This window comes from Notamacropus eugenii, chromosome 6 (genome assembly GCF_028372415.1).
Source record: "Notamacropus eugenii isolate mMacEug1 chromosome 6, mMacEug1.pri_v2, whole genome shotgun sequence".
NCBI classification, from domain to species: domain Eukaryota; kingdom Metazoa; phylum Chordata; class Mammalia; order Diprotodontia; family Macropodidae; genus Notamacropus; species Notamacropus eugenii.
The window spans coordinates 137,192,100-137,219,055 of record NC_092877.1 but is presented as its reverse complement, the minus strand read 5'-3'; the positions used below and the strand labels follow the sequence as shown (position 1 = coordinate 137,219,055).

At 37.6% G+C, this 26,956-nt stretch overlaps 1 protein-coding gene across 3 annotated transcripts in view; it reads left to right on the top strand.

Annotated features, from left to right (window-relative positions):
- The window catches only part of CLGN (calmegin), a 79,343-nt gene that overhangs the window by 12,063 nt on the left and 40,324 nt on the right, over nucleotides 1-26,956 (top strand). For all 3 annotated transcript variants that reach the window (XM_072621100.1, XM_072621098.1, XM_072621099.1), the window contains exons 2-3: nucleotides 20,806-20,961; nucleotides 22,810-22,883. In XM_072621100.1, the coding sequence (XP_072477201.1) occupies nucleotides 20,815-20,961; nucleotides 22,810-22,883 (221 nt within the window). In that variant the 5' untranslated portion in view covers nucleotides 20,806-20,814. The remainder of the gene's footprint in view (nucleotides 1-20,805; nucleotides 20,962-22,809; nucleotides 22,884-26,956) is intronic.

Here is a 26,956-nt window from a genome sequence, read left to right as displayed (position 1 = left end):
TTCATGTCTCTCATTTCTCTTCCCAGCTTTTCCTCCACCTCTCTAACTTGATTTTCAAAATTCTTTTTGAGCTCTTCCATGGCCTGAGCCCATTGGGTGGGCTGGGACACAGAAGCCTTGATTTCTGTGTCTTTGCCTGATGGTAAACATTGTTCTTCCTCATCAGAAAGGAAGGGAGGAAATGCCTGTTCACCAAGAAAGTAACCTTCTATAGTCTTATTTCTTTTCCCTTTTCTGGGCATTTTCCCAGCCAGTGACTTGACCTCTGAATATTTTCCTCACACCCACCTCACCTCCTGATCCTCCCAGCCAGCGTTTGGGGTCTGAGATTCAAATGCTGCTTCCAGCCTTAGGGCTTTTGGCGGGGGCAGGGCTGCTATTCAGTATGTGATTAAGTTCAGGTGCTGAGGTTGGGGCAGGGCCGCCTCTCAGGCTCAGTTCCCTCAGGGGGTTTATGCACAGACCTTCCACAATGGATCCAGGCTCCTGCCCCCTTGGGGATCCCCGGTCTGCAGCCGCCTCTCAGCTTCTACCTCCTGGGGGGGCCTGAGTTATGGGGGCACCCCACTCCCCTCTCTACCTGCCAAAGAGACTCTCTCACCGACCCCGGTCACCTGTGGGTGGAGGTACTTGTGCAGCCGCTGGTGATCCCGTCCCTGAAGCCTGGTCGGATCTGTTTCTCTTGGTGCCGCGGCCGTGGCCGCAGCAGGTCTGGGCTGGGCTCCGCGTCTGCAGCGCGACGGACCTTTTGCGAGAGGTTTGCAGGTCCCTCTGTGGGTGGAGGGACCTGCGTGGCCACTGGAGATCCCGTCCCTGAAGCCCGCTCGGATCTTTTCCTCTCGGTGCCGAGGCCATGGCAGGGCTGCACTCAGCTCCCAGTCCCGGCGCCCAGTCCGCAGTGCGAAGGACCCCCCACGAGAGGTTTGCAGGTCTCTCCGGAACAGAAATCTCCCTCGCTCCAATGTTCCGTGGCCTCTGGGTGTAGAATTCGCCGTGAGTTATTTCCCTGTAGTCGTTCTATGGGTTGTGGGTTCGGAGCTATGTGTATGTGCGTCTTTCTTCTCCGCCATCTTGGCTCCGCCCCCTCAGAGGCCCATATTTTCAACAAAAATTATTACTTGGTGATGACTTAGGGTTGGGAAGCATAGGATACCACACTTCCCAAGGAATTAAAAGTTGTAGGTGATTCAAAGTTTTATCAAGTAAATTGTTGGTTGTACCTGTGTTCGTCCTTCATTTTTGAAGAAGACCGTGACATCAGAGAAATGATGCCATGACTTGCACTTGACTTTGTTTTGAGTGAGGGAGGGCTGTGCAGGTCACCAGCGTCACTTCTCCTCCAGAGCCATCTGAATCCAGTGACCAGATATTCATCAAGATGACTGGAGAAGGCCCAGGATGCAATGGGAGACCTTGGCCTTTTTTCATCTAAAGCCTATTCGGGTATTCACTTGGAGTGAGGTGACGCCTGTTCAGTGAATAAGCCTCTTTAAGAAGTAATCAGTTACTTTGTGCCAGATATGGTAATTGCTGGGAATACAAATATAAGCAGAAAGAAAGAGCCCTTTTCCCTCTTGGGGGTGTATATTTTAGTGACAAAAGACTGGGGACACAAAGGAAGCTGAAAAGCTGGGGGGTAGGAATGAGGTGGAAAAAAGATGAAGCAAGTATTGGGCATAGGGGCATGGTAGAGAAAGTCTTGGAGAGTGAAGAAAAGAAGAAAAATGAAAAGAGGGCTAGTCTGAGTGTTTTTGTGAAAATGGAGGTTCTTTGTGGGTATAAGTAAACTGCAGTACATTTCTAGTGATGACCCCTAAGACTAAGAAGTAAAGAAATGGCTAACTCTGAGGAACTATATTATCCAAAGTTCCTCTATTGGCATCTTTGAAATATTTTTTTATAAAGACTTGTGTAGGAAGGCAGTGTGCAAGGGGTGTGTATACACACACACACATACACATGCACATATGTTTGATGGACAGACTGTTTATGGAGGATCTACAGAAAAACATGGATCTTTGCAAAAAATGAGAAGGTATATTTGGGGATTGTGCTTTGCACCGAAGGAATAATCACATAAATGAGACCACAGATCCATTGCAGTATTTTAGACAAGTATTTCCATTTTGACTGCAGATTTTTATTATTCAAGATGATGATATTGATGGGGTGCTTGGGTGCATGTGCTTGGGCCCCAATTCTAAAATCACATTTCTCTTTAAAAGTTACATTTCTTCCTACCCTCGAAACGCTATCCCAGGCAGTTTCTCCCCAGCCCAAGGACATAACCTGCCCCGGCAACAACTGTTATCTCCCTTCCTGATACAGCAGCCAGCTGCACCTATAGAACATATAACTCTGAACCAGCTGTGTACTGGCTGAACTGGCTACGTACTGGGTCATAGCGACACTTACTACTCACTGACCAATCATATGTATCCTGGACTTGGACATACATGTACTCCCTTACATTTATCTTGTCTAACAAGACATTGATGACAGCTTATTCCTGAGTCAATCCTGATGTTAGTTGACTTAGTGACGTTTCAGGCCTAAAACCAAACCTCCACGTAGCCCCTCCTTGGACTATTTCCTGATGAACTCTGGGTAAAATACCTGCACAGTGGATACCGAAAGTACATATTCCTTTAAGAACTAACCACACCTTAACCACTCCCTAATCCTACCTCAAAATGCCTAGTTAGCATATTTGGCACATGATTCCTATAGAATATCCTATATAAACTTTACCTGTAGCCCTCTAAGGTTGCAGGTTTCCTAAGAACACTTGCCCGCTGAAAGTAATAAATCTTTACCTTGACCTCAGTGATGCTTGAGTCTGCAAATTCATTCCAGGCGATCTGACCCTTGTACTCTGGTCTTTGTGGGGGTCTCACCCCCCCATCCCTCATCATATTTTGGTGCCCAAAAGGGGCACAGTCTGAGGTCTCCAGAATTCTTCAAGTCAAGGTAAGTTTCCCCTCTCTTCCCCTTTCCCTTAAGCTTCCCAAGCTTTCTCCCTCTCCTGCCCTGTAGTTGAGGTTCACTACTTAAGCACCTAAGAAGGCTTACTGGGGTTCAGGTGGAGCCTTTGACAGACTCTGGCACAATTCCCCGCACCCTCAATGATGCCTTGTAGGGGATTCTATGCGGATTCACTCCCTTGTGGGATGCCATGAAACTAGAGTAGATTACAAGTGCTGTATGGGTACCCCTTTCCCCCCCATAGCCATCTCTAAGGCTTACAGAAAAAGGATGGGCCAAACTCCCCATTCACCCCATCAATATCATTAAAACCTTATTGCTTAGCAGTACAGATTTTAAACTGTATTATTATAAAGGTGGTAATTATCAAAACTATTGTACTGGCTAAGAAATAAAAAGGTGGATCGATGGAATAAGATACACAGCATACAGTAATAAATGATTGTAGTAACCTTATACTTGATAAATGTAAAGATTTAAGCTTTCGGGTTGAGTTCATTATTTGGTAAAAATTATTGGGGAAAAAACTGGAAAGCAGTCTGCCAGAAACTAGGTATGGAGTAGACCAATATCTTAAACCATTTACCAAGATAAGGTCAAAATGGATTCATGCCTATATATAAAGGGAGATATCATAGGTAAAGTAGAAGAACATGGAACATATTACTTATCAGATTTATGTATAGGAGAAGAATATATGAAAAAAAGAAATAGCATTGTGAGGTGTAAAATAGATAATTTTGATTACACTAAATTAAAAAGATTTTGTACAGATAAAACCAATAGAGCAAAGATTAGAAGGAAAGTAGAAAATGGGGGAGGGGGAGGATTTAATTTCTTGATTAAAGGCCTCATCTCTTAAATATATAGAGAACTTTGTCAAATTTGTAAGTATGAGTCATTCCCAAGTTGATAAATTGTCAAAGGATATGAACAGAAAGTTTTTGGAAGAAATCAGTTATTACTAGTCATGTGAAAAAATGCTCTAAATCATAATTGATTAGAGAAATTAAAATTTAAAACTCCTTTGAGATATCATCTCATACCTATCGGAATGGCTGAAATGATAGAAGGATAAAATAAAAGTATAAAATGTTAGGATGTGGAAAAATTGGGACACTGATTCTTTGTTGCTGGAATTTTAAACTTCTTGATCCGTTTTGGAAAGCAATCTTTAAGTATGCCCAAACAGTTAAAAAATTATGTAAATATTCGACCCAACAATGCCACTATTAGATGTTTCTTAAGGTGATCAGAGAAAAAGGAAAATATTTATAGTAGCTCTTTTTGTGGTGGAAATGAACCTGAAGTACAAGACAAGTGCTGTATTGATTTTCACACAATAGTGAAAGAACCAGGGAAAAGCTTCCAAATGCTGGACACTTAACTAACTATTTAATCTCTGGCAACTCATTAAATGTTTGTCTGCTTCAGTTTCTTTATCTTTAAAATGAGGATAATAATAACAGTGTTTTCTCCTGGGGTTGTGAGAATGAAATGACATGATAATTATATAGCAGTGTTTAAACTTTAAGGTGCTATATAAATGCTAGCCATTAATATTATTTTTATAATAACTTATTCATCTATGTACTACGTAGCTGTTTAACTGTTGTGGTGCTGAGCAATGAATGGACAGATACTCTGCTTTAGTTTGATGGCCCCGTGAGACTCCCTCACTCTTAGATTTAGCTAGAAAAAAAATTTCATTATTTGTCTAGCAGGTGCTAGTTGTTGATGGCTAAGCAGGGGTTGTTACTCCCAAGTTGTTACTGTGTTGTGAAAGGATTTGTATTGAGGTTGTATTGCTTATGGGACCTTTGAAAATTTTAAGCATGGTATATTTGTGTGGAAAATTTTAAATGTGTTTATTATTTAATTGAATATAACAAATTTGCCTTCTAAAATGGTTATGAAAGTTGCTGATGTTTACATTTGTTTTCTTAGTAAACTATATGTGTGTGTGTGCGCATCGAGCTTTATTCTTTTTCCTTCAGTAAACAGCTGCTGTTCTGCACTATTTTGCCCCTCCCTCCTTCCTCCAGTTTCAACACCTCAGGGAATTCTAGGCAGTCTTAATTCCTAACAGAACAACAAAGGGAGACTTCTTGGTTATAATGCAATAATAAAGTTGGAAATATTTTGCAAGTTGAACTTTATTTAAGTTTTCAACATCCATTTCCACAAAATTTTTAGTTCCAAATTTTCGCCCCATCTCTCCTCTCCCCCCACCTCAAAACACCGAGCATTCTAATTACCCCTATCACCAATCTGCCCTCCCTTCTAATATCCCTCCCTTCCCTTATCCCCATCTTCTCTTTTGTCCTGTAGGGCAAAATAAATTTCTATACTCCATTACCTGTATTTCTCATTTCCTAGTTGTATGTAAGAACAGTACTCAACAGTTGTTCCTAAAACTTTGAGTTCCAATTTCTCTTCCTCCCTTCCTCCCCACCCATCCCCATTGGGAAGGCAAGCAATTCAATATAGGCCACATCTGTGTAGTTTTGCAAATGACTTCCATAATAGTTGTATTGTGTAAGACTAACTATATTTCCCTCCATCCTATCCTGCCCCCCATTTCTTCTACTCTTTCTTTTGACCCTGTGCCTCCCCAAGAATGTTGATTTCTAATTGCTCCCTCCTCCCATTACCCTCCCTTCCATCATCCCCCCCACCCTGCTTATCCCCTTCTCCCCCACTTTCCTGTGTTGTAAGATAGGTTTTCATACCAAAATGAGGGTGCATTTTATTCCTTCCTTTAGTTGAATGTGATGAGAGTAAGCTTCATGTTTTTTCTCTCCACTGAAAAGTCTTTCACTTGCCTCATTTATGAGAGATAATTTGCCCCATTCCATTTCTCCCTTTCTCCTCCCAATATATTTCTCTCTCCTTAATTTCATTTTTTAAAGATATGGTCTCATCCGATTCAACTCACCCTGTGCTCTGTGTGTGTGTGAGTATGTGTAATCCCACCAACTACCCAGATACTGAAAAAAGTTTCAAGAGTTACAAATATTGTCTTTCCATGTAGGAATGTAAACAGTTCAACTTTAGTAAGTCCCTTATGACTTCCCTTTGCTGTTTACCTTTTCATGCTTCTCTTGATTCTTGTGTTTGAAAGTCAGATTTTCTTTTCATCTCTGGTCTTTTCATCAAGAATGCTTGAAAGTCCTCTGCTTCATTAAAAGACCATTTTTTCCCCTGAAGTATTATACTCAGTTTTGCTGGGTAGGTGATTCTTGGTTTTAATCCTAGTTCCTTGGACTTCTGGAATATCATATTCCATGCCCTTCTATCCATTAATGTAAAAGCTGCTATATCTTGTGTTGTCCTGATTGTATTTCCACAATACTTGAATTGTTTCTTTCTAGCTGCTTGCAATATTTTCTCCTTGACCAGGGAACTCTGGAATTTGGCCACAATGTTCCTAGGAGTTTCTCTTTTTGGATCTCTTTCAGGTGGTGATCTGTGGATTCCTTGAATACTTATTTTGCCCTCTGGTTCTAGAATATCAGGGCAGTTTTCCTTGATAATTTCATGAAAGATGATGTCTAGGCTCTTCTTTTGATCATGGCTTTCAGGTAGTCCCATAATTTTTAAATTGTCTCTCCTGGATCTATTTTCCAGGTCAGGTGTTTTTCCAATGAGATAGTTCACATTATCTTCCATTTTTTCATTCTTTTGGTTTTGTTTTGTGATTTCTTGCTTTCTCATAAAGTCCTTAGCCTCCATCAGTGCCATTCTAATTTTGAAAGAACTATTTTCTTCAGTGAGCTTTTGAACCTCCTTTTCCATTTGGCTAATTCTGCTTTTGAAAGCATTCTTCTCCTCATTGGCTTTTTGAACCTCTTTTGCCAATTTAGCCTATTTTTCAAGGTGTTATTTTCTTCAGCATTTTTGGGGGTCTCTTTTAGCAAGGTATTGACCCGCTTTTCATGATTTTCTTGCATCACTCTCAATTCTCTTCCCAATTTTTCATCCATCTCTCTTACTTGATTTTCAAAATCCTTTTTGAGCTCTTCTATGGCCTGAGACCAATGAATATTTAGTTTGGATTTTTGGGGTACAGAAGCCTTGACTTTTATGTCTTTCCCTGATGGTAAGCATTGTTCTTCCTCATCAGAAAGGATGGGAGGAGATATCTGTTCACCAAGAAAGTAACCTTCTGTGGTCTTATTTTTTTTTGTCCTTTTTTGGGCATTTTCCCAACCAGTTACTTGACTTTTGGGTCCTTTGTCAAGAGTAGGGTATACTCTGGGGATCTGTAAGATCTCAGTTCCTCCAAGGTGGCACAATCAAGTGTGTACACTGGTCTGGGAGCAGGAAGAGATTTTTGTGCCCAGAATCTTAGCAGAGTTTCCTCTTCATAACCACCTGGCCTCCAGTTCTGCCAGGCCAGCACTGGGGCCTGAGATTCAGATAAGCTGCGGGGGCAGGGCTGCCATTCAGTGTGAGATAAAGATCAGCTGCTCAGTGCCCCCAGGGATTTTACAATCCAACAATGGATGCAGGCTGCCTAGGGCCTTGCTGTGGGAACTGCTGCTGCCTGCCCAATGTGGCCTCTGAGGCCTGAGCTATGGGAAGGTCCTTCTCCCTTCTAGGTCAGCTGATAAAACCCTGTCACTGACATTTGGTGCCTGTGGGTTGAGGGATCTGCGAACTACTGCTGCTGCTGCGACTGGAGATTCTGCCCCTGAGGCCTGCTCCCGTCCTCCTCCCAGAGCCGCACTGCACTGTGGGGCCAAGGCTGGGCTGGGCTGGGCTCCGCATCTGGTGAGACGGATGTTTCCCATCAGCCTTTCAGGTCACCCTGAGCTGGAAATTTCCTCCACTCTGTTGTTATATGGCTTCTGCTGCTCTAGAATTTATTGAGAGTCTTTCTTTACAGGTATTTTATGGGCTCTGGGGGGAGAGCTAGCATATGTGCATCTTTCTACTCCGCCATCTTCCTCTGCCCCTTCGCAAGTTGAACTTTTAACAGTATCTCTCATCCAAATTGTTTGCTGTACCAAAGTCTTAGAAGGTGTTAAATAATAACAAAAAAGCAATTTTTACAGTTATAATTTTAATCATGCTGAGTAATACCACTGGTAAATTAGCAAACCAATAATTATTGTGGAAAATTATATGTTTTCAAAAAGAAGGGCCCTGTAAATAAATTGGTAAATAAATGTTACCATTATATTAAACAAGGTCATTCCACAGTACTTTTTAAGTGACTGTGCCATGTACTGTGCTAGGTACTGGAAATAGACAAAAGAATGATAGCTCTTGCTCTCAAAGATCTTATTTTCTACTGGAGTAGTTGTCATGTATAAACAAGAATAATGGTGGGTTGGTTGGTTGGTTTTTGTCCTTCATCTTCAAAGAGGACCAAAATGATATCACCATGATAAAGTGAAATTTCATTGTGTTTGACTATGACTGATCAGACCAATACAAGCTTAGAATGTTCTACCACAGATTGGGCACAGATAGTCCGTGTGAAATTTGCACATCCTACGTTTACTTTGTACTGTCTCAACTCTGATTTGCTCAAAGAGCATAGCACCCTTTTTGATGTGAGCATGCTGTGCTGAGCAGTCCTATGCTAGTGTCTCCCATGTTGCACAGTCAATTCCAGAGTTTTTGAGAGAGACCTTGAGAGTGTCCTTGTATCACTTCGGACCATTATGTGATTGCTTGCCCCATGTGAGTTTTCCATAAAATAGTCTTTTTGGCAAGTGCACATTTTGCATTTGAACAGTGTGGCCAGCCCATCGGAGTTGTGCTCTCTGAAGCATAATTTGAATGCTTGGCAATTCAGCATGAGCAAAGACTTCAGTATCTGGTACCTTATCCTGTCAGGTGATCCTCAGAATCTTCCTAAGACAGTTCAAATGGAAGTGATTCAGTTTCCTGGCATGGCGCTGGTAGACTGTCCATGTTTCACAAGCATATAGCAATGAGGTCAGCACAATGGTTCTGTAGAACTTCAGTTTGATAGTCTAATACATCTTATCTCCCAAACTTTTCTTCAGAGCCTAGAGTCAAGGTGACCAGGTACAAGTTTGTTAGAATAGTTCAGCAAGAATTAATAAGGGCATGTGAATTGCTAATTAATTTATAAGATTATGAATTGGGACAGGTACATTTGTTTCTTTGTGTACTCACTGGGAAAGACAGGGAGACTTGAAGCTGCAATCACACTTTAGTAAGGCACAGAGGATAGGGATGAATAGTCACAGAAATTACATAGGTAAGTGGCATAAGGCAGACAGGGTGGAAATAGGGCATACTAAAGGAACCTCACAACTAGTCAGAAAGATTTCTAGGTAAACCTGTGATAGCATTGGACATAGGATCAGATGCTGTTTGGCAACTCTATTACCTATACTCATTTCTGGCTCTTTGTTCAAGGATGGAGAGGAACACTTTCAGTCCAGAGGGGGTGGATACCCTGAGGGACAGTATCACTTCTATCCCAAGGGTGAAGGGGGCTTGAGGATCACTATTGATTGCATTCCCAGGGAACGGAGGGCCTTTCCTGGATAAGGGCCATACTGAAAACCAATAGAGGAGAGATGATCATACCAATCTCCAAATCGTACCCCCAGGGAAGTATTGAAACTTCCATATTCCCAGAAGTAGCTCTGAAAACAGCAGTACAAAAAAAACCTGGAGATTTAAGACAGTCCTCCCTCTCCCCCAGTGTGCCTCCTGACCCCCCCATGCTGGGAACAGAACCCAACATTATTAACATAAAGTTCCAAATCAAAAAACAGTGGGGAAAAATGAGCAAACAAGAAAAACCCTACCATAAAAAGCTACTATGGTGATGGGGAAGACAAACTCAAAAGAAGAAAGTGAAGTCAAAACAGATAAAAGTGAATCCTCAGAGAAAAATGGGAATTCAACATGAGACCTCCAAGAATTCCTGGATGATCCAAAAAACTATTTTGTTTTATTTAAAAATTTATTTATTTTTAGTTTTCAGCAGACACTTCCACAAGATTTTGAGTTCCAAATTTTCTGCTCATCTCTCCCCTTTGCCCACCCTAAGATACTGTGTATTCTGATTACTACTTCCCCCAATTTACCCTCCCTTTTCTTATCCCTATCACCTCTATTTTCTTGTAGGGCAAGACAGATTTCTGTACCCCATTACCTGTATATCTTATTTTCCAGTTGCATGTAAAAACAATTTTTAACATTCATTTTTAAAACTTTGAGTTCCAACTTCTCTCCCTTCCTCCCTCCCTACCCATCCCTCCTGAGAAGGCGGCAATTCAATATGTTATACATATGTAGTTATGCAAAACAATTCCATAAGTGTTTTGTGTCATATTGTGAAAGACTAACTATATTTCCCTCCATCCTGTCCTGCCCCCCATTTATTCTGTTCTTTTTTGATCCTATCCCTCCTCAAAAGTGTTTACTTCTAATTACCCCTCCTCCCATTTGCTCTCCATTCTATCATCCCCCACTCCCTGCTTCTCCCCTTCTCCCCCACTTCCTGTAGTTAGTGTAAGATAGATTTTCATACCAAATTGAGTGTGCGTGTTATTCCCTCCTTAAGCCACATGTGATGAGAGTAAGGTTCACTTTCCCTCTCCTCCTTCCTTTCCCCTCAATTGAAAAAGCTTTTTTCTTTTTGCCTCTTTTATGTGAGATAATTTGCCCCATTCTATTTTTCCCTTTCTCCTCCCAACATATTCCTCTCTCCTGAAATTTATTTTTTTAGATATCATCCCTATGTATTCAACTCACCCTGTGCACTCTATCTTTTGAAAGATAAATTTTCTATTCATTTCTGGTCTTTTCATCAAGAATGCTTGAAAGTCCTCTATTTTGTTGGATGACCATTTTTTTCCCCTGAAGTATTATACTCAATTTTGCTGGGTAGGTGAGTCTTGGTTTTAATTCTAGCTCCTTTGACCTCTGGAATATCGTATTCCAAGCCCTTTGATCCCTTAATGTAGAAGTTGCTAGATCTTGTGTTATCCTGATTGTGTTTCCACAGTACTGAAATTGTTTCTTTCTGACTGCTTGCAATATTTTCTTCTTGACCTGGGAATTCTGGAAGTTGACTACAATATTCCTAGGAGTTTCCTTTTACTTGATTTTCAAATCCTTTTTGAACTCTTCCATGGCCTGAGACCAATTAATATTTTTCTTGGAGGCTTTGGATGTAGAAGGCTTGACTTTGTTGTCTTCTGTTTCTATATTTTTGTCTTCCTTGTCACCAAAGTAAGATTCTGTAGTCCAATTCTATTTCCAGTTTTTGCTTATTTCCCCAGCCATTTACTTGACTTTTGAGTTCTTTGTCAAGGTAGTTCTCTGCTTCCAGTGGGGGTGAGGGGGTACTGTTAGTCTCTCGATTCCCCCACAATGTATGAGCAGAGAGCTCTAGAAGCAGTCACTGCTCTTCCACTGCCCCTTGCACCTGCTGTAACTGCTGCCACAGGCTCCTCCTCCAGGCACTCCCCCACTCCCTCTGACACCCTGGGGCTGGGGCCTGACCACTCTACTCTCTCATGTAGGTCCCACAGATTTTTTCCACTGACCTTCCAATTTGCCCTCCGTGTTTTCGGGTCGTAAAGTCTAGAAAACACCACAGGTGCCCAAGATTCAGTCCCCCCCAGGGTCTGTTCAGGTCCCATCTGTGCCAGCGTGGCCCACACTGGACTGCGCTCTGTTCCCACTGTGTGCATGATAGACACTTCCTGGCGAATTTCCATTCACTCCGTCATTTTGTGGGTTCTGCAACTGCGGGATTTTAGAGTCATTTTTTTACAGGTAGTTGACTGAATTTGTGGGGAGAGCACTAGCAGGTCTGTACTGTTACTTTGCCATCTTGGCTCCACCCCCCTGAAAAATTATTTTCAAAGTCAAACAAGAATGGTAGAGGAAAAACTGGGTAAAGAAATCAAAGCAAAGAAACAAAATTATGAAGATACAAGTAATAGTTTGATGAAAAAAAGGAACCAAAATTCTAAAGAAAAAAATGCCTTAAAAAACAGAATTGGCCAAATGGAATAAGAGGTATAGAAGCTCACTGAAAACAATAATTCCTTAAAAATTAGAATTCAGCAAATATAATGAGCCTATGAGATATCAGGAAACAATAAAATAATCAAAAGAATGAAAAAGATAGAAGAAATTTGAAATATCTCTGGGAAATAGATTGAGGAGAGATCATTTAAAAATCACTGAACTACTTGAAAACCATGAAAAAAATAGAGCTTAGACATCATATTTTAAAGAATTATCAAAGAAAGCTGACCCATCATCTTAAAACTAGAGGATAAAATAGAAATTGAAGGAATTCACCAGTTATCACATGAAGGTGATCTCAAAATGAAAACTCTCAGGAATATAGCCAAATTCCAAAGCTTCCAGGTCAAAGAGAAAATAAGAAGCCCAAAAGAAACCACTTGCATACCATGGCGTCACTGTCAGGATCACAAAAGATTTAGCAACTGTCACGTTAAAGGAGCAGAGGGCTTGAAATATGATATTCTAGGATTACAGGTTGTCTGGGATTACAACTAAGAATAATCTACCTAGCCAAACTGAATATAATCCTTCAAAGTAAAAAGATGAATATTTAATGAAATTAGAGGTTTTGATAAAAAAAGATCAGAGCTCAATAGAAAAATGTGACTTTCAGATACAAGGCTCAAGAGAAGCATAAAAAGGCAATGAAAGAGAAATCGTAGGGGACTCACTAAGGTTAAACTGGTTACCTTTCTATGTCAGAAGACACATGGATCTCTAAGAACTTGATCGTTATGTTAGGGCAGTTAAAAGGAGTCTACATACAAAGAGTGTAAGAGTGAATCAGTTATGTTGGGATGTAAAAAAAAATGGACAGGTAAGAGAGTTGTTCTGGGAGAAGAGGGAAAGGACAGGAAAAAGGTGAAAATGTCTCATGTAAAAAAAGGCATGCAAGGAAAAGCTTTTTATATTAGAGTGGGAAATGGTATGTATGTGGAGGGAGCAGTGCTTGAATCTTATTTAGAGTGATTCAAAGATAGTAAATAAATACATACATATTTTATTGGTAATAGAAATCTGCATTACCCAACAGGGAAGTAAGAGGGGAAGTGGTGGTGGTAAAAGAGAGGACAGATAGAAGAAGGCAGTGGTCAGAAGCAAAACAGACTTTAGAAGAGGGCCAGGATGTAAAGAGAGGGAGAATAAACAGAAGAGAATAGGATGGAGGGAAATGTACAGTTAGTAATCCTAACTGAATGTGAATGTAAATGGGATGAACTGACTCATAAAACGAAAGCAGAGAGTAGAATGGATTAGAAACCAGAACTCAACAACATGTTATTTATAAGAAACACTCTTAAACAGAGTTAAAATTAGGGACTGGAGGAGAATCTGTTATGTTTTAGCTGAAGCAAAAAGAAAAAAGGCAAGGATAGCAATCATTACCTCAGACGTAGAAAAAGCATAAATAAGCCTAATTAAAAGTGATTAACAGGGAAACTGTATCTTGCTAAAAGGAACCATAGATAATGAAGTAATATCAGTACTAAAGATATATTCACCAAATGGTATAGCAACTTAATTCTTAAGGGAATAGTTAGTTAATTGAATTACAAGAAAAAATAGAAAATATAACTATATTAGTGGGAGACCTCAACTTTCCCCTCTCAGATCTAGGTAAATTTAACAATACAATAAATAAGAAAAGTTAAGAAGATTAATAGAAGCTTGCGAAAGTTAGATATGATAGAGCTGTGGACAAAAGTGAATGAGAATAGAAAGGAATACACTTTTTTCTCGTATGTGCTTGGCATTTTCACAAAAATTGACCATGTATTAGGGCATAAAAACCTTATAGTCAAATGCAGAAAAGCAAAGATTTTAAATGTAACCCTTTTAAGATTGTAACACAATAAAATTATTTAGTAAAGGTTTGTAGAGGCATAAATTAAAAGTTAATTGGAAACTAAATATAATTTAACCCTAAAGAATGAGTGGGTCAAAGAGCAAATCATAGCACAACAATCAACAATTTCATTAAAAAGGCAACAATGGAATCATTCCAAAATTTGTACTTAAGGGAAATTTTATGTCTAAACATTTGCATTGTTAAAGAAAAGAAAGAGCGCATGAATTAATTGTGGATGCAACTGAAAAGAAAAACAACTAAGCACAAATTTTAAATCCCCAAATAAACACCAAAAATAGAAATCCTGAAAATCAAAGGAGAAATTAATAAAATTGAAAGGGAAAAAGCCATTGAACTAGGAACTGGTTTTATGAATAAAATAAAATAGATAAATGGTAATTTTATTTTAAAAAATAATCTATTATTACTAGTATCAAAAATTTAAAAAGTGAATATGCCATCAATGATGAAGATGAAGTTAAGGCAATTATTGGGAGTTATTTTGCCCACTTATACTAGTAAAACTGACAGTCTAAGTGAAATTGATAAATATTCACAAAAGTATATACTCAGGTTAGCAGAAGAGGAAATACAAATAATCCAGTTTTAGAAAAAGAAACTGAACAGGCCATCAGCGAGCTTTCTAAGAAAAAAATCCCCAGGATTTACAAGTTGGATTTACAAATGAATGCTTCCAAACATTAAGAAACAGTTAATTTTTAGTACTTTATAAACTATTTGAAAAAATAGTTGGAGTCCTACCACATTCCTTTTATGACATACTGATATCTAAACAGGGAGAGCAAAAATAGAGAAAGAGAATCATAGACTAATTTTCTTAATAATTACTGATGCAGAAACTTTAAATACTGGCAAGGAAATTACAGCAATACGTCACAAAGATCATTTTGTGACCAGGTGGGATTTACGCTGACAACAACCACTAGAAACAGGCAGTTTTCAGAAGAAATCAAAGCTACCAATAGCCACATGAAAACAAATGCTTTAAATTACTACTGATTAAAGAAATGCAGGTTAAAACAACTCTGAGATACTATCTCATACCTGTCAGACTGGCTCACCTGACAGAAAAGGAAAATGACAAATACTTGAGGGGATATGGAAAAAATTGGGATGCTAATGTATTGTTGGTGAAGTAGTGAACTACTTTTACCCTCCTGGAGGGAACTGTATCCAAAGGACTATAAAACTGTATACCCTTTGACCCAGCAATACCATTACTAAGTCTATATCCTAAAGAGATCAGAGAAAAGGTAAAAAAAAATCTATTTGCACAAAAGTATTATAGCAGTTCATTTTATAGTGGAAAAGAATTAGAAATGGAGGGATGCCCATCAGGGAAGTGGCTGAACAAGTTTTGGTATATGATTGTCATGTGCTACTATTGTGCTGTAAGAAATGACGAGTAGGATGGTTTCAGAAAAACCTAGCACAAAGTGTATGTATGTGACCTCTTGCAAAGTAACATGAGCAGAACCGGAAGAATATCATGGTAACAGCAACATTTTAAAATGATCAACTGTGAAAGACTTAGTACTTTGAGCAAGAGGATGATCCAAGACAATTCTAAAGAACTTATGGTGAAAAATGCTGTCCACCTCCAAAGAACTTATGGAATCTGAATGCAGATTGAAGCATACTTTTTCTTAATGTTTTGCATAACAACAGGAATAATCAATAAGAAATTGCTTGCCTTCTCAAGGAAGGGAGAGGGATGGAAAGGAGAGAGAATTTGGAACTCAAAAAAAATTTTTTTAAAACATTATTAAAATTATTTTAAATGTAGTTAGGAAATATTCAACAAAATAAATTTTAAAAATTTAAACCAGGAGTTAGGATAACATTACAGTCAATTATTCTGAAATACTAGGTAAATATGAGAGTAGGAGGTTTCAGAATTGGTAGGGTGGAGACCAGTGGTAATTTAAGAAAGAATGAAGTGTTTGCTACTGTGTTAAATGACTATTCATTGCTTTGATTTAATTTGCATTGAAAAGTCACTAGGCTCTCAACCAGGTGGTATTTTTATGGTGTTATCTGGCATTCTACCATTAAGAATTCTCTGTTTGCCAACATTTATTTAAACTCATATTTGTATGTAAATCTGAAGGAGGGCAGCATGCTAATTAAAGTATGATTTTGAATATGTGAAATTTTAACATTTTGCACAAATAAAATTAGTGAAGGAAATTGGAGAGGAGAGTAGAATGGTAAAAAAAAAAAAAATTCCATCCAGTATCATTGATAAAAGTTTGGAGAACAGGTGATGAAACGTATTTCCTTTTCACGTCCGAGACATATGGGGTACTATTAAGAATAATATATAATAATATTAGACAAAATCTATAGCATGTTTTGCTTACTTTTCTTGTTCTGGGGGAATGGGAAATGACTGTGATGTAAACAGAAAAAGCATCAGTATAAATTTTTTAAAGGGCATCATGTCTCTCACTAATATTCTAAAAGTCCTTAAGTTTGTTTTTGATTCTTTATTCCTTGTACCTTACTTCCGTGCTTAATAAATGCCTGTTGAAGTGAATCAAATTTGGGAATTTTACTCAAGAAAAGTACTTGTAACTTCCAAATTAGGCACTCCCTACATTGATTTCTTTCCATACCTGTTTTTAAAGCTAGCAATGAGAAAAGTACATTTTCCAGCTTCTGCTTACAAAGTATTCATCTTATGAAACATTCTGTTTATCTACTTTAAAGCATTGGGGGGGGTTTATTTTTTTCCTCTGTTAATAAGAAATCAGGATCAGGAAAAGAACCAAGCTATTTCCTTTTGTTTATTCCAGACTTGATCATTTCATTTTTATATATGGGAGGTTCTTCAAGAGAATTTGGGAATTATTTAAAAAATTAATTTGTTAATATCGTGTTATTGGAGGTGTATTTTATCATAGTCTACTGACTCAATGTGGATACTGTCCTCTATTGAAGCAGATGGTGCATGACCCAGTTATTGTTTGCCAACAGTACTTTCTACACAGTGATTCTTGATTAAATTGCAGGGGGATTTGCATGTACCTTTTAAAAGAAATGAAATGTATATGAATATTTTTAGATGAATCTGCATGACTCCAGGAGTTTAAAAAAGCTCCTAAAAGGTGTGAAAATGTATTATGGTAAAAGTCTGAATCCTTTTCCTTTTCTGTATCTTTAAAAATTGCAAGGTAGAGTAAGAATAGATTAAAGAAGTAGATTTATGAAAAAGTTGTGGGCTAGGTTTTTGGTGAACTTGTTTCTGTCTAGTTGTAGCCCATGAACTAGGACACTTAACTACTATTTGTGTCATTATCCATAATAAAAAAATAATACCTCTCTGGGCGGCTGTCTCATAGCTTTGTTTCCAGGATCAAATGAGACATTGCATGTAAAAACACTTAGTAAAATGTCATGTCATTACAAGCAATAGAAACTTATAAGACCTTAACAACCTTCACCTGTCGTTTTACAGGTGAAGAAATTGAGATCCAAAGAAATTAATATAGTCCTTATTTTACTCATCTCTGCTTTACGCAGTGAAGTAATAGTAACTCATAGCATTTTAAAGTTTACAAACAACTTTTTTCACAACCTTTGAGGTATGTAATGGGCAAGTTGGTTAAATCACTGTGTTCTAATATGACCGGCAATAGTCATGACATGGATGGTAGAGCAAAAAGTGTTGAAGAACTGAAATTTAGATGTGCTTGGTGACTTCGGAGCCTTAAAAATTTATCCTTAAAAATGTAGTTGTCGACAACTTGCAAGCATTTACAGATGCACAGCTTTTTGCACTAGTAACGTTCTTTACCCAAACATTGTTACAGAATAGGATCTTTTTGGGCCAGATTGTTTATCTTTCTAAATGTAGTCATTTTTGTTACTTGAAGGCCCCTTTTAACTAACAACTGATATATGTTGTTTTTAATTGACTAAAAGTTCTTTGTCCATCCAGATAACATTACTGACCCATCATGAATATAATGGAATGCACTTTAAAAAAAATAAAGTAATAATGTCTTTTTCTTAATTTTTCCACGACCTGACCATGTATACATTACAAGATAGCTAGCCCTGCAGTATGTTACTTTATAAAAACTGAATTAATCAACCATTCTTTCTTACAGTCTTGTAGTTTAGACTTCTTGAGGCTAGGAAGCATTGTATTTTGTAAGAATGTATGTACTGTAGATCCTGTTTTCTTAGAGGTTTAGAGTTGTACTTACTCATAGCATGACAATCAAGTATTTTTGTATGTACTTTGGCCAACAGGCTGCTCTTAAATAAGTAGGGGTGGGGTGGGGAAGATTGAGTTATTTTTTAAAATAGATTTATTTATTTTTAGATTTCAGCATTCATTTCCACAAAATTTTGAGTTCCAATTTTTTTCCCCATCTCTTCCCCCCCCCACCCCATAACACCTTGCATTCTGATTACCCCTTCCCTCAATGTGCCCTCCCTTCTATCATATCCTACCCTTACCTTATCCCCATCTTCTCTTTTTTCTTGTAGGGCAAGCTATATTCCCATCCTCATTGAGAAGGCAAAGAATTCAATACAAGCTGTATATGTGTCCTTTTGCAAAAGACTTCCATAATAATCATGTTGTATAAGACTAACTATATTTCCCTCCATCCTACTCTGTTCCCCCCCCCCTTATTTCTGTTCTTTCATTTGACCTTGTCCCTTCCCAAAAGTGTTTACTTCTAGTTACTCCCTTCTCCCATTTGCCCTCCCTTCTATTATCCCCCTCACCCCACTTGTTCCCTTCTCCCCTACTTTCCTGTCGTGTAAGATAGATTTTCATACCAAATTGAGTGAGCATGTTATTCCCTCCTTAAGCCAAATGTGAAGAGGGTAAGCTTCACTTTTTCCCCTCTCACCTCCTCCCTTTTCTCTTCCATTGAAAAAGATTTTTCTTATCTCTTTGAGTGATAGTCTGCCTCATTCCATTTCTCCCAATATTTTCCTCTCTTATCCCTTAATTTTATTTTTTTTATCGATATCATCTCTTCTGATTCAACTCAACGTGTACCCTCTGTCTATGTGTGTGTGTTTGTGTGTGTGTGTGTATAATCCCTCCAACCACCCAAATACTGAGAAAAGTCTCAGGAGTTACAAATACTATCTTTCCAAGTAGGAATGTAAACAGTTCAGCTTTAGAAAGTCCTTTATAATTTCTATTTCCTGTTTACCTGTTCATGCTTCTCTTGATTCTTGTGTTTGAAAGTTAATTTTCTATTCAGTTCTGGTCTTTTCCTCATGAATGCTTGAAAGTCCTCTATATCATTGAATGACCATTTATTCCCTTGAAGTATTATACTCAGTTTTGCTGGGTAGGTGATTCTTCATTTTAATCCCAGTTCCTTTGACTTCTGGAATATCCTATTCCAAGCCCTTTGATCCCTTAATGTAGAAGCTGTCAGATCATGTGTTATCTTTATTGTATTTCCACAATACTCAAATTGTTTCTTTCTAGCTGCTTGCAGTATTTTCTCCTTGATCTGGGAACTCTGAAATTTGGCCACAATATTCCTAGGAGTTTCTCTTTTTGGGTCTCTTCCAGGAAATGATAGGTAGATTCTTTCAATATTTATTTTGCCTTCTGGCTCTAGAATATCAGGGTAGTTTTCCTTGATAATTTCATGAAGGATAATGTCTAGGCTCTTTTTTTGATCATGGCTTTTCGGTAGTCCCATAATTTTAAAATTGTGTATCCTGGATCTATTTTCCAGGTCAGTTGTTTTTCCAATGAGATGTTTTACATGATCTTCCATTTTTTTAGTCTTTTGGTTTTATTTTGTAACTTCTTGGTTTATTGTATAGTCATTATCTTCCCTGAACTCCACTCTCATTTTTAAAGAACTATTTTGTTCAATGAGCTTTTGAACCTCTTTTTCCATTTGGCTAATTCTGCTTTTTAAAGCCTTCTTCTCCTCATTGGCTTTTTAGACCTCTTTTTACAATTGAGTTAGACTATTTTTAAAGCTGTTATTTTCCTCAGCATTTTTTTGGTTCTCTTTTAGCAAGCTGCTGGCTCACTTTTCAAGCTCTTCTATGGCCTGAGCCCATTTCATATTCATTTTGGAGGTACTGGAGGCAGAAGCCTTGACTTCCTCTGACAATATGCATTGTTCTTCCTTATCGGAAAGGATGGAAGGAGATAACCTGGTCACCAAGAAAATAGCCTTCTATGGTCTTATTTTTTTTCCCTTTTTTGGGCATTTTCCCAGCCAGTTATTTGACTTCTGAATCCTTTGTCAAGAGGAGGTCCTAATTCAGATCAGGTGCTCAATTCCCCTCAGGGCTGAGGTTCATATCCCCTACTCAGTTCCCCCAGAGGCTTTAAGCTGAGCTGATTGGACAATGGACCCAGGCTGCATCCCTCGGCCACCATAGCTGCCGACTGCCACTTGCTGCTGCTGCTGTTGCCACTGTCTCTGCCGCTGCCTGGGCCAGTGCTGGGGGTACCCTGCTCCCCTCTCACCCAGTTGAGAAAGCCCTCCCTCACTGACCTTTTAAGTTTTCTTTGTTGCTTGTGAGTTGAGAGATCTGGGACCCTCTCTACTGGAGATTCTGCCCCCGAGGCCTGTTCCAGTCCTGTTACTCCCTGTGCCCTGTGGCCAGGGCTGGGCTCCGCTCTGCTCAGCATTCTGTGGGATAGACCGTTGCTGTTGGCCTTCCAGGTTACCTTTGGCTGGAAATCTCTTTCACTCTGTCGTTCTGTGGCTTCTGCTGCTCTAGAATTTGTTGAGAGTCATTTTTTACAGGTATTTTGTGGGCTGTGGGGGAAGCACTAGAGTACATGCTTCTTTCTACTTTGCCATCTTGTCTCTGCCCCCTGAGTTATTATTTGTAAAAATTGGAAAGGTAGTTTTATACGTTATAGTTAAATTGGCAACTTGATCTTAATTTTACAGATAAGCAATATGCAGTTCCAAGGCTTTTGGTTGTGTTTGAGTCTTCTGCTGCTCTCCTTAGTAAAAGCAGAATTGCAGGATGAAGATGTTGAGATGGAGGATTTTGATGAAAGTTCAGAAGAAATTATGACCAATGAAGATAAACTTCCCCCAGAGGTAAGATTATTGTGCAATGAAATTTAATTATAAAATGTACAATTATCTTTTTTTACCTTAACTCATATATGTGATTAATTCCTGAAGTTCTTATAGATCTACGATTCTATGATCTCTGAAGGGACTTTCTCATGTCAATTAATTTATGACCAGGTTGTCTAGATTGTTAATCTACCAACAGTAATTGTTTTGTTCTCTTTCGTATATGGTACCTATCAGGGTTTTGCTTTTTTTTTTTTTTTTAAGTGATCTGAAGAATAATTTTTTTTAAAAGAACATCACAATAGGATCTTGTGACTAAGTTAAACAAATTATTTTGAGAATGGTTCTAAACTTTCCTGTTTCCAGGGCTTCTAAACTGTAGAGTTCTCCTCCAACAAAAAAAGAAAGTGTTGTAATTTCTTATCTGTTGCAGAGGAAAATAACACTTCTTTCACTAAGAAAATATTCTGCCAAAAAATCAGGTGATACTGAAATATGAATACTCATTAAAATTTGGTACATGTTCAGAAGTAATACATAATCTTTATAAACTCATTGTTTCATGTTTGGATTTTTTACTTACAGAGAGATGCACGTGTACGCATTTTTGAATGTTGTGTTACATCATCTAAATTGTAAATTCCCTGACGGGCATCCCTTCTGTTTTCCCATTGGGCCTCATACTATTTTGATTGTGTTTTCTTTGTTATTCCTCTCATTAAATACAGAATTTTAGAATCAACAGAAAGCAGCACACTTACTTATTATTGTCCAACTGACTGGCTTAGTCACAGCTATTAAGTAATGCTCTAGAGCCTTGGTGTCAAACTCAACTAGAAATTGTACTTCAGGATTCCTCTGGGTAGTGTATTGACTTAGAAAACTACATATTAACATTAGATCTTCTTAATTATTTTGTTCAGTATTTCCCAATTGTATTTTAATCAGTTTCCAGCAACGTTTGGAAATGTAGGTTGCATGGCTGGTGTTTGACACCTCTGCCTTAGAGAATTATAGGGAAGAAACTGGCAACTGTCTGTGGTCCTGACTCATATTCATCAATGAAGAAAGCTTCAGGCAGGAATTTTTCTCTGCTATTGGCTTTTCTGCCTGTAAGCGCAGATTAAACTGGGCTATCTTAATGTACATGATTTTTTGTTTTTTTTATTAGCGGAAAGGTCCTAAATGTCAATCGGTTATAGAGTAAGAGAGATCTGGTGTGTTCTTAGGAAAGGCCTACTAGAAAAAGATACTTTCAGTGTTGTTCCTGTTCCCCAGATCACCAAAACAATCTTCAGAGCTTCTTTTTTAGGAAAAGAATCTGCGAAAGCAGTTTTATTTCGCTATACTAGAGTTAGACTGAATTATATTCCATAGGTGTAATCATAATCTTGCTAATAATAAGTATGTAGAATGTTTCTTGTTCACTAATAATCTCTTTCGCCTATGGGAATTGGAAATTTTTTCACTCAAGCCCCCCCCTCAGTGTTGCTTAATTAAGCTATAGTCTTTCCCTAAAATCTAGTCTCCTCATTGATAGGAAAAATAATATAAACAAAATTATGCAGTACTCAGTAGAGGAAGATCCAAAAGTTAATTGTTTCCGGCAGTTATTTTCTTCAGGTTTCATCATTGTGAGTTGTTAGATAATGTTAAGTTCTTTTTTGTTTTGTTTTGGAGGCACTGGGGGTTAAGTGACTTGCTCAGGGTCATACACCCTGTAAGTGTTGGAGGTGACTTTGAATTGAAGTCCTCCTTACACCACGGCTGGTGCTCTATCCACTGTGCCACCTAGCTGCCCCATAAACAGAAGTTCTTTTCAAAAGCTTTCTTTTTATTTAAACCTATATGTAACATGTCTTTTAGGTAAAATACAAGACACCACAACCTATAGGAGAAGTGTATTTCACAGAAACCTTTGATAATGGAATATTGACTGGGTAAGTTTATAGTGACTGTTAAAAAAAAGATGTTTTAAACTAAGGGATTTTAGACCATTGAAAATTGCTTTTAATACAGACCTTTTTTTTTTCTTTTTACAAAAGTATAAACCTTCTAAGTATCTGACAAGTTTCTGTGAAATGTAGTGGCCCCCCTTCCCCCTCTTTTGTACTTCAATCATATCTCCAGGGTCTCAACTAGCTGTAAAATCTGATCCTTTTACCCTTTCTTTTAAAGTTTCTTCTCTTGTCCCTTCCCTTAGGGGAATAGGCATTGATAAACTGAATCACTCTTAGCTTTTCTTCTAGGCTTATTCTCCAGATGCTATCTCCCTCTAGGGGCAGTACAGTGGATAGTCCTAGGAGTCAGGAAGACTCATCTTTCTGAGTTCAAATCCTGCCTCAGACACTTACCAGCTGTGTGACCTTGGGCAAGTTACTTAACCCTGTTTGCCTCAGTGTCCTCATTTGTAAAATGAGCTGTTAAAAAAATGTCAAACCACTTCAGTATCTTTGCCCAGATGGGGGTCATGAAGAGTTGAATATGACTGAACAACACCCCCTACTCCAAACCTTTCCTGATTTCTCTAATTATTAATATTATCTTCTTCCTTGAATTATGTTGCATTTACTTATCTATGTAAATATCTGCCTGCCAACCTCCTTGTAAGCTTCTTGAGTGCTGGGACTTTTTATTCTATCTTTGTTGTCCTAGCACCAAGCAAGGTGCTTTGTAGGTACTTCATAAATAAATGTTGAATTGAACATTGACTGATCTGTGGTTCCATTGATGTAAGTGCTCATTAAATGGAGAAAAGGCTTTTGACAAAAGTTAGGATTCATGTATAGTAATAATCACTTAAAATATTTTAGCTTATTTTTCAAAAAGTAAAGACTAGAGGAACTTTTCAGTCATCTTCACATGCAGTGAACAGATACCATATTTCCAATAAAAAAAACAGGTAGAAAACAAAACTGTCCACTCTCACTGCTCTGATTGATTGGACATAGTATTAGAAATGCTGGCAGTTGTAAGAGAGAAGACTGAGGAATTGCCCTAGGAAACAAAGAAGACAAATTACATTGAATTACATAATTACTTATAAAATTCATTAAGATTCAACAGAATATTGAAATGTAACATGAATTTAACAGAATGGTAGTATAGAAGGTAAATTTACATAACATTGCATTCTTATAAGTTCCTAATATAGACCATGCAAATATTATAAAAAGAAAAAACTTTTAAACATCACATATAAACCATTAATTATTTTGATATTAACTATACATACATATTATCTATAAAAGCCAGAAATAAAAGATCTAAGCTAACTGGAAGGAAATTCAGTGTTCGTGGATGGGTTGGATGAGTATAGCAAAAATGACAGTAATCCCTAAGGTTTCTATATAGAACTTAATAATGTTGCAATAAAATGTATATGAAAAATAACCATTAGGAATATTAAAGTAATTACTTTGAAGGTGGGGAAAATTTCAAATAAAAGTGGACTAGCCCTTTCAGAATTTATTATATAAAAGCAGTATCCTTAAGATTATTGTTTATTGTGTAAAATATAGAAAAATAAGCCAGTGGGAATAGCACTGAAGAATAGCAGGTATGAATAGCAATGCAGAAATAGAACCAAAAGCATATAAAAGATGAGTATTTGTTAAATTTGTGCATATCATCATCTCAGGAAAAGGATACATTATGTCAGGAATGTTGGAAAACCTGTATTGTGATATGGAGGAACGTAAATGTAGATCTTTTGTGTCATATACCACAATAAATTCTAAATGGATTATATATATTAATCAATATATTAAATTAGGAAAAATTAATATCTTTATCCTAGTTTTAAACTATTAAATGATAGTAAAAAAGTAGATTTTATAATAAAATTATATTTACACCAAAAAAACCTTCATATACTCAAGATTAAAATAAGAGATTGGGAAAACATTTTTAGTAAACTTAACAAGCTTATTGTCCAAAATGTTTTAAAATGCTATAAATATTTTAGGTAAATAACCTAGTCATTAGATTAATGGTAAAAAGATATGAAAAGGCAATTTACAAAGGAGAATGGATATATGTATTAATGAACAACCACTTGGAAAAAAAATGAACAATTACTTGAAAAAATGTTCAGCCTTGCTAATCATTAAGGAAATATAAATTTTAAATGGCTTCGAAGTGCTACTTTATATCCCCTTTACATCAAATTGGCAAAAGTAACTAAAAAGGACAAAACTCAGTTATTCATGGTATTTTTGAGAAGTCAGTACAATCCTTTATTCTGGATGAAATTTCTGGTTGGCAGTGTTTTTTTAAACAACAAACACACTAATCACAAAAATATTACTTCTGACCCAATAATCCTAATATTAGTGATAGAGAAAAAAAAGATGTTTCGTCAGATTTTTCTGAGCATGTTAAATTTGTTAGTAAGGCTATCAGTTATCAATAAAAGGGGTTTCATAAGCAAAAAAGGCCCCAAATCAAGGCAGATAAATCATTTTTATGAACAAATGGAGGAGCATCCAAGAAACTAGCAGGCTGAAGCATCATAGATCAGGAATTTAATATGATTGGTTACAAAGTCTGAAGCATCATGGGTGTGAGAACAGTCTGATTGGTGGTATCGACCTTGGCTAGCGTCACAGCAGTAACAGACCAGACTTTCTGGAAGGACAGCCAGTGTTGCAGTGATTCAGACGAGACTCTCTGGCACCTACCTGCATCCTTCAAGGATAACAGATTTCCTTGACATGAATAGAACTGTGATTAGCGGGAAAGCTGAACTTATGAACTTAATTAACTCAGAGAAGAAAGCTGAACTTTTGAACTTAACTCAGTGTGACTTAGGCAGTATGCAGAATGTCAGCAGTGATCTAGAACAGAATAAGTTACAAAAAATGGAGACAATATAAATTTGATTTCCTCAGTAGAGATGTTTGGGTATGTATTTGTATATATATATCAGCATTATTTAAAATTGAGATCAAGAAGTCTTATGTCTTTACATCTCTCATCTGTCTTTTCTTGATTCATATACCACCACCATTCATTCTAGTACAGGCTTTGATTATTTCTCAGATGGAACATTATAGTAATGTTGTAATAAAGTCTCCCTCCTTTTTTCCCCTTCTCTAAGTCATACTCCACATAGGTCTCCAAACAATCCTCCTAAGACACATATCAGACAGTATTCCTTCTTGGCTTTCCTCCATTCTTTGGCTCCAGCCTACCTTTCTAGATTTTTTATTGCTCTTCTTCAGAGCCTCTATGTTTCAGCCAAACTCAGCTACTGGCTCTTGAACTTGACATTTCTCCTCTGTTCTTAATTTGTACAACCATCCTCCACACCTGGGTTGTACTCCCTCTTCAACATGGCCTTTCCAGAATCCTTACCTTCTATTAAGGCCCAATTCAGAGGCTGCATACTCTGAAATCTTTCCTAGTACAACCAGTTGTCAATGTTTTCTCCCTTTTCAAATGACCTTTTAAGAAATTTATCTATCCCTGAGCCCTGCAGCACTGGGTGCAGTGTCTGGTACATAATAGTAGGCATGCTTGTTCATCGAATGTAGGAACTATGGAGTTTGCCTTTATCCTCAGCACAAGAAAATAATTACTCACATAAATTAGATGCTTTAAATAAATATTTGTTGAATTGAACAATTGTTAAAATGCTGAATACATGTAATATAATGATATATGGTATAATAATAATAGCTTAAATTTGGATAGTGCATTTATTATGTGCCAGGCACTATCTCATTTGATCCTCAAAACACCCCTGGGAGGTAGGTGCTATTATTATCACCATTTCACAGATGAGGAAATAGAGGTAAACAGAAGGGTAAACCAATAACTGTCTGAGTCTGGATTTGAACTCTGGTGTTTGTGACTCAAGGCCCATTGCTGTGTACATTGTGCTAAGTAATGATATTAATAAATAGCAAGGAGAAAAAGGAACATGGGAAAACTCATGTCAAATAGCGTTTTTGAAACAAAGTTGTCTAAAGATAATGACTATAAAAAGAAAAAATTATTTTAATTCATA